An 8525-nucleotide genomic window follows, 5' to 3' on the forward strand; every position below is an offset into this window, starting at 1 on the left:
CTTTTTCTTCTCCAACAGATTTTTCATCCTTTTCTGCTGCTGCTCCTGCAGAGCCTTAAACTGCATTTTTAGGTTTTCGTTGACCGCTTCATCAGCCTCCATTGCGACCTTTGAAAATGGAAATCACCTTAAGATGCCCAAAAATCTTCCGCCAGTTTCTCTTTCAGGAAAAAAAAAATCTCCAAATTTATAGGGCAAAGCAACAGTGGTGGTTTTCTACCTTAAGAACTTTAAGACAAACTTCAGCTCCCAGAATTCCCCAGCCAGAATCTCTCTGAGCTTGGTTGTTTTCTTGAATTCATCCATCCATTCTAATGTCTCTGTTACAGTATTCATCCCTCTATCCATCCATCCTTTTACCTATTCTCTCTCTCTCATCTTTATCTATCCATCCATTCCCCATCTCTCTCTTATCTATCATTCTCTCTATCTCTTCTTTCATCTCTCTATCTATCCATCCTCCTCTTCTCTATATATATATTTGTCTATCTCAATCTATGTTATTTGTCTCTATCTCTATCATTATTTCATATCTATCTATCTATCTATCTATCTATCTATCTATCTATCTATCTATCATCTATCTATCTATCTATCTATCTATCATCTATCTATCTAATCTACCTACCTACTTACCTACCTGTCTACCTATCTTGTATATCTCTCTATCTCTCTTTCTCTCTATCTATCCTTCTGTCATCTGTCTTCGTCTTTGTCTCTCTCTTTTATCTACAATCAATTTATCTATCTATTATCGATGTCATCCATCCATCCATGCTTCCCTATCTCTCTCTCTCTCTCTCTCCTATCTACAGGTACCATCTATTTCTGTACTCTCTCCCATCATTCTCTCTCTCTATTTCTACCTTCACCTCTCTCTCTCTATCCTTCTGTCTTCTCTCTCCCCCTCTACTCTCTTTTGTCTCTCAGTTAATCTATCTTTGTTATTTCTCTCTATCTCTATCATTATTTCATTTGCCTACCTACCTACTATCTATCTATCCTTCCGTGTCATCTGTCTCTTTCTTTGTCTCTCTCTCTCTATTATCTGCAATCAATTTATCTATCATTCTATGTCATCCATCCATCCATCCTTCTCTGTCTCTCTGAGTCTCTCTGTTTATCTTCCTCCCCCCCCCCCGCTTTCTATCAAGCTTTCAAGGCCAGCTGGGGCCACCCCACTATTGTGGGCTTACCTTTCTCAGACCCACTCAAGGCACCCTAAAACCGAAAGTTGGTTAATTCGCTCTTCTTCCGCCTGGCTCCAACTTCGCTTCGACATTCCGAGATCTTCAGACCTTCGATACTTGGGGAGAGCTTAGAACAGACCTGGGGGGAGGGAAGGGTGGGGGGAGTTTAGAAAACGGAGTTTAAACTCCCTTAAAGGGGGGTGGGATTTATGGAGATCACCTCTTTGCAACTTGGGGAGGCTCAGAGAGGATCCAAAGGGAGGGGGAGGACTTTGGATCTGCTCCCCCCGCCAGAACCCCCCTAAGGGGGTGTGCAGAAAGCCCCCCCCCAGTCTGCCCCCCTTTCAGCAGCCCCACTCACCCACCGCTGCCTCCGGGTCCGGCGCCCTCCTCCTATGGCCGGACAGCCCCGGGGCGGAGCAGCTCCCCGGCAAAGGCGCTGCGGAGGCAGGGCGCGTTGCTATGGACGCGGTCGCCACGGCAACCGTCGCCAGGGAGAAGCCCGGGCTTGCCTCCAAGAAAGAGGATGCCGCTGTTCAAGGACTGGGACTGGGGGGGGGGGGGGCGGGGGGGAGGCGTCTTCGCGGGTGCTGCGCTGGGGCTGGGCAGGGAGCAAGAAAGCCAAAATTTCTCCAAATCTGGAACAGGGATCCCTAGATCTGCTTTCTTCCAGTTGGAATGCCGCTCCAGGGGGGGATCATAATCTCATCATCATCATCATCATCATCTAATCATCTTTGACTTTGCAAAGCCAAGTTTAGGTTAGACTTGATGAAAGGCCACTAAACAAATGGTTTTTTAAAAAAATATTTTACTGTTTTCGTAAACATTTTTTAATTTATTTTTTTAAAAATGTTTTCAAATTTTAATTGTAATATATGCTTTCAATTCTGAGCCGCCCAGAGACGTTTTCTGAGATGTGTGGCTACAGAAATTGGAAGGAAGGAAGGGGGGGTAGGAGAGAGGGAGGAGGGAAGGAAGGAAGGTGGGTGGGGGAGGAAAGAAGAAAGGAATGAGGGAAGGAAGGAAGGAGGAAGGGAGGAATGAAAGGAACGAGGGAAGGAGGGAGGGATGAAAGGAGGGAGGGAGGGAAGAAGGAAGGAAGGTGGGAGGGAGGGAAGAAGGAAGGTAGGAGGGGGGATAGAGGGAGGAGGGAAGGAAGGAGGGAGGGAGGGAGGGGGAGGAAAGAAGGAAGGAAGGAGGGAGGGAAGGAAGGGAAGGAAGGAGGGAGAGAAGGAAGGAGGGAGGGAGGAATGAAAGGAAGGAGGGAAGGAGGGAGGGATGAAAGGAAGGAGGGAGGAAGAAGGAAGGAAGTTGGGAGGGAGGGAAGAATGAAGGAAGGAGGGGAGAGGGAGGGAGGGAGGAGGGAAGGAAGGAAGGAGGGAGGGGGAGGAAAGAAGGAAGGAGGGAGGGTTGAAAGGAAGGAGGGAGGGAAGAAGGAAGGAAGGTGGGAGGGAGGGAGGAGGGAGGGGAGGGAGGAGGGAGGGAGGAAGGAAGGAAGGAAGGAAGGAGGGAGGGAGGGAGGAGAGGGGGAGGAAAGAAGGAAGGGAGGAGGAAGGGAAGGAAGGAAGGAGGAAAGGAAAGAGGGAGGGAGGAAAAAGGGAGGAAGGAAGGAGTGAGGGAGGGAAGAAGGAAGGAAGGAGAGACGGAGGGAGGGAAGGGAGGAAGGAAGTATGGGAGGGAGGGAGGGAGGGAGGAGATAGAAGTGAAAGAGAAGAAATAGGAGAAGAAAGGAAAGAAAGAAAGAATAGACAGAGACGTAAGTATAGATAGATAGATAGATAGATAGATAGATAGATAGATAGATAGATGATAGATAGATGATAGATAGATGATAGATAGATGATAGATAGATAGATAGATAGATAGATGATAGATAGATAGATAGATAGATAGATAGATACATAGATTATGGCCATCTATCCATATTATTAGCTTAATTTACAGGATGTTTTCTCACTTGGGACCAGATCATTATATCATTGAAAAGACAGAAACTTCTGGTTTTTAAACCTTTCAAAGCATTTCACTCCTGGCTTTTAGGGTCAAACTTGATGGTTTCGGAATGGCTAAGAACAGGAAGTCCTCAACTGATGACCCAATGTTTCCGTTGAGAAGCGAGATAGTGCTTAAGTGAGTTTGGCCCCATTTTTCTTGCCACAGTTGTTAAATGGATTCCTGCAGTTGTTAAATTAGTAACATGGTTGTAAAGTGAATTGCCCCATTGACTTTGCTCCCCAGGAGGTCACAAAAGGGAAATCACCTTACCCCCGGGATACTGCAACTGTCATAAATTCATGCCAGTAGCCAACACTCTGAATTTTGATCACATGACCATGGGGATGCTGCAATGTGAAAAATGGGCATGTCACTTTTTTCACTACCATTGTAACTTGAAACTAAATGAATAGTTGTAAATCTAAATTACCTGTAAACATTATGGAGTTTGTGAGATTTATTGAGGATACTGGAAATATTGCTGGGATTTCTCTGGTTTGTTTGTTTTTAATCAAAATGCCACCGCCCTTAAAATTGCAGGACTTCATGCAACTGCTAAAACTGAAAAATAAAATAAAATATACTTTTTGCAATTACGGTACATTAAATACAGGCTAGAAAAAGAGTCTTAAGGCATGTCATTACGTTACAAAGCAAAATGAGGAGAGAATCCATATTTAATCTACGGCTAGCCATTTTTAAAAAAAATATCATTAGTGGATTTAAGAAACAATTTTTTTAAAAAAAACATTGAGGCAGTGATGATGCAATGATACAATCAGCAGCATTGCCACTAATAGAGTTAAAATTCATGCTTGAGCAAGGGGTTGGACTAGAAGACCTCCAAGGTCCCTTTCAAACCTATCCTTCCCTGTCCCATCCTGTTCTGTTCCATTCTATTCTATTCTACCCAACCCCACCCGACCCCATCCTATCCTACCCTATCCAAAGCTAAAACACCAAAAAAAAAAAAAAACCTAGTTCAACTGTTCAACATGTTACTAAATCAGGATAACACTGGAAGAAGCTTCAGCTTTGTGTGAATTAAATTCTGCTGACTATAATTCACTATGATAGTTGTGCTCTACACAACACGTTCTACGTAAAGGCGGATTTAATTTTATCACTAGAAAAACTGTCTGGAGCGCTATCTGTTCTATAGGATCCATCAGTAACTAAGAAAACTTCCTTGGGGTTATGATTGCTAACTAGTGGTTGAAACAGTTAATCTTTTAATGAAGTTCCTTTGAATTTCAGCAAAGTAATTAATATGTTGTGAAATCAGTTCAGGCTTCTTTAAACTTTGTTAAGTTTAGCTCCATTTTGCAAACTTTCTTGCCACAGTGGTTAAGTAAATTCAATACAATACAATACAATAGAATTGGAAGGGACCTTGGAGGTCTTCTAGTCCAACCCCCTGCCTAGGCAGGAAACCCTATACCGTTTCAGACAAATAGCTATCCAACATCTTCTTAAAGACTTCCAGTGTTGGGGCATTCACAACTTCTGGAGGCAACCTCTGTTCCACTGATTTATTGTTCTAACTGTCAGGAAGTTTCTCCTCAGTTCTAAGTTGCTTCTCTCCTGGATTAGTTTCCACCCATTGCTTCTTGTTCTACCCTCAGGTGCCTTGGAGAATAGTTTGACTCCCTCTTCTTTCTGGCAACGCCTGAGATATTAGAACACTGCTATCATGTCTCCCCTAGTCCTTCTTTCTCTTAAGCTAGACATACCCAGTTCCTGCAACCGTTCTTCATATGTTTTAGTCTCCAGTCCCCTAATCATCCTTGTTGCTCTTCTCTGCACTCTTTCTAGAGTCTCCACATCTTTTCTACATTGTGGCGACCAAAATTGAATGCAGGATTCCAAGTGTGGCCTTACCAAGGCATCATAAAGTGGTATTAACACTTCACGTGATCTTGATCATTGCAGATGTTTTTTTAAAATTATTTTGGTGCCTCAGAGGGGGGGGAACCACCACTAAATATGATTTCTCCTCACAGGGACTAAAAGATACCCCAGGGAGGCCATTTTGCCTATGTTTCCCCTTCAGGAATAGACAAAATGGCGAAGCTGAAGAGATGGTTGGTGGCTTTCCATGGCTGAGATAAAATGGCATCGGCTTGGTTTGAGAGCAGCCAAGAAAATGGTGGTCTTTTCCCCACCTGGTGACTTAGCTCCCTTTTAAGCTTTCATTTCTCCTCAATGAAAAGAAAAATTAATGAAACTGAAGTCAACTCTCTAAGAAAGTTATTTCCCGGGCTGACAAAACAAGATGGCGGACCTAAAGACAACAAAGCGGCCTTTTGAGAAAAAAAAAAAGGCAAACCATTACCCGAAATGGAAATATTAAATATAGGAAGCCTGAATCTTTGTGGCATTAAAAATATTTCTTCATTTTCAACAGCAATCTCGCTCTCGAATAGAGATCAACACTTCATGCTACGCTGCCTCAAGTTCCTTGAAGGAAAAGCAGGAGATTAAAGTTAATCAAGAGCAAATCATTAAAAGTAAAGAGATTTACTTAATCTCTTTAATAAAGGAAAGAGAGCAACTGAATGAGATCATAAAGTGTCGAAAACCTAGTTAGGGGTCGGATGGGAGACCACACGGGTCTCAGAATGGGGAAATTTAAAAAAAAATTCCTCAAGAAAGCAGTGCCATCTTTCCATATCATTATCAAGACAAACATTTTTTTATTGCTTTTATCTGTTCCTCAAGGAAAAAAAGATGAAATACAGAAGAACAGTTTTCAGTTCTTAGTTTATCAGATTGGGAAAAGTATAAAAAGGCAGAGCTGCAAAGCTCTAAAAGCAGAACCTTTCAGGACATTTAAAAAAAAAATCTGTATTTTTGAGGATTGTCAGTTGTAACAGCCTATGGGAAAATCCTCTCTTTGCAATTCTTTTTGAGGATTGCAGTAAAGTCTCAATTAAGTAAATCTGTCAGAATTTCAAACTGTTAAGTAACTTGTGGTAAGTCGAGGAGTTACCTATAATTTTCATAACAATAATAAATAAAAAACAACAACACCTTAAAGATGAACCAACAATGGCAATGCTTTTTGCAAGTCCACTTCACAGGTGTTGCCTTTTGATATTGCAACTTCCAACCTTGCAATAAAACAGTAAGCAGGCTGAAATTCTTCTGTTGCAAGAGATTTGGGCTGAGAATGGAGAGAAAAAGTGAGAGCGGTAGAACCAGCTTTGCAACTTCTCTAAACGCTGATATAGAAACATCCCTGGCACAAAACTGCTATCTCCTATAAACTGAGAAAAGCCATTAAGGTCACCTCCATGACTTCAGATAAATTCAGTCATTCTTCCTTCCTCTCTCTCTATCCTCCCCTCCCTCCCCCCTTCCTTTTCGCCCTCCTTCCCACCTTCCTTTTATTTCTTCCTCCCTCTCTCCCTGCTCCCTTCCCTTCCTCTCTCCCCCTCTTTTTCCTACCTTCTTCCTTCCCTCTAACCCTCGCTTTCTCTTTCCCTCCCTCCCACCCTGCCTGCCTCCCTTTCTTCCTCCATCTTTTCCTTCCTCCCTGCTTCCTTCCCATCCTCTCTCCCCCTCTTTTCCCCTCCTTCCTTCCTTCTTCCCTTCCTCCAGCCCTCCCTTTCTCTTTCCCTCCCTCCCTTTATCCCTTCTTCCTTTCCTTTCTCCCTGCTTCCTTCCCTTCCTCTCCCCCTCTTTCCCCTCTTCTTCTTTCTTTCTTTCTTCTTTCCCTCCCTCCCTCCCTCCTTTCCTTTCTCCCTGCTTCCTTCCTTCTTTCCTCTTTTTCCCTCCCTCCCTAATGTTCCAGGTGGCATTGCCACTCAAGTTCACCTGACTCACTTAAGAACCATCTTAGTAACTTACTGCAATGATCCGCTTAACAATTGCAGTAAAAAGAAGGTGGTGAAATGGGGCAAAATTCACTTAACCAACTATCTCACTTAGCAACTTAAACTTTGGGCTCAATGGTAGTCGCAGGTCGAGGACCCCCTGTATGGGAGGCATTACGAAGACACCACAGTTCCATGCCATGTAAGATAAATATCCAAGGTGGAAATCTTTGCCCTATATTAACCCTAGGACATTGACCTTCATGATCGCTCTTGCAGCAGCTGCCTGGAGAAACCACAAGCCACACCAAACCCAGAAAGGCGAGTCTTTTGTTCTTGGAAATCAGCGTGGGGTTGTGGTTTCACACCCCAGCTTTGAAGTGGAACTTTAGAACCTAGGGCTGGAAGGGATCTCAGAGGTCTTCTAGTACCAACCCCCTGTCAAAGTTACTATTGACCTCCAGAAATAACCAGTGTATGATGTAAAAAGAAATTTTGATGCTCCCCTGAATCCTTCCCAGCTCCCTATACAGGTAGTCCTCAACAGATCCCTTAGTGACCATTTAAAGTTACAATGGCAGCTAAAAATGACTTATGACCGTTTTTCACACTTACGACTGTTGCAGCCATCCCTTTAGCTGGGGAATTCTGGGAGTTGAAGTCCACAAGTCTTAAAAGTTCCCAAGTTTGGACACCCCTGTCCTAACAGCTCTGCACATACGTGGATCTGGAACAGGTCCCAACTGTTCTTCCTCCTCACTCATCTCAGCCTCCAAAGGCCTCCAAAGGCAGCTGCCTCTCCGGTGGCTGGGAAATGTCAGACAGCCCTGGGCTCTATCTCTGCATCCGATGCAGAGCTTCCATCAGAGCCTTTCCCAGGCTCCAGCACTGGCCCAAGTTCCTCCCCACCTCCTCATCGTCCAAATGTGGTGGGCCACAACGCCCTAGAGGTCTTCTAGTCCACCCCTCTGCTCAAGCAGGAGAGGCTATATCATTTTTGACAGGTGGTTTTCTTAAAAGCCTCTGGTGGTGGAACCCCCAGAACTTCTAAAGGGAAGCCATTCCACTAGTTAATTGTTCTATCAGGAAATTTCTCCTTGGTTCCAGGTTGCTTCCCTCCCTGATTAGTTTCCATCCGTTGCCTCTTGTCCTGCCTTCAGGTGCTTTGGAGAATAGATCTATACAATCCAATAGCAGAGTTGGAAGGGACCTGGGAGGTCTTCTAGTCCAACCCCCTGCCTAGGCAGGAAACCTATACCGTTTCAGACAAATGGCTATCCAGCATCTTCTTAAAGACTTCCAGTGCTGGGGCATTCACAGCTTCTGGAGGCAAATTCTGTTCCACTGATTAATTGTTCTAACTGTCAGGAAATTTCCCCTTAGTTCTAAGTTGCTTCTCTCCTTGATTAGTTTCCACCCATTGCTTCTTGTTCTGCCCTCAGGTGCCTTGGAGAATAGCTTGACTCCCTCTTCTTTGTGGCAACCCCTGAGATACCCAGTTCCTGCAACCGTTCTTCAT

General features: G+C 44.1%; 1 protein-coding gene across 1 annotated transcript in view; it reads right to left on the reverse strand.

Annotated features, from left to right (window-relative positions):
- LOC309381802 (coiled-coil domain-containing protein 13-like) overlaps window positions 1–3683 on the reverse strand; it is a gene marked incomplete at its 3' end in the record, with an annotated part of 6227 nt that extends 2544 nt beyond the window's left edge. The window contains exons 1-3 of the mRNA XM_081933085.1: window positions 3619–3683; window positions 1197–1329; window positions 1–108 (exon numbers count right to left, since the gene is read on the reverse strand). The exon at window positions 1–108 is cut by the window's left edge and continues 125 nt beyond it. Of these exons, the coding sequence (XP_081789211.1) occupies window positions 1–102 (102 nt within the window). The 5' untranslated portion in view covers window positions 103–108; window positions 1197–1329; window positions 3619–3683. The remainder of the gene's footprint in view (window positions 109–1196; window positions 1330–3618) is intronic.
- Between the last annotated feature and the right edge of the window lie 4842 nt (window positions 3684–8525).

The sequence above is a fragment of the Natrix helvetica genome (assembly GCF_964273705.1).
Source record: "Natrix helvetica genome assembly, chromosome: Z".
NCBI classification, from domain to species: domain Eukaryota; kingdom Metazoa; phylum Chordata; class Lepidosauria; order Squamata; family Natricidae; genus Natrix; species Natrix helvetica.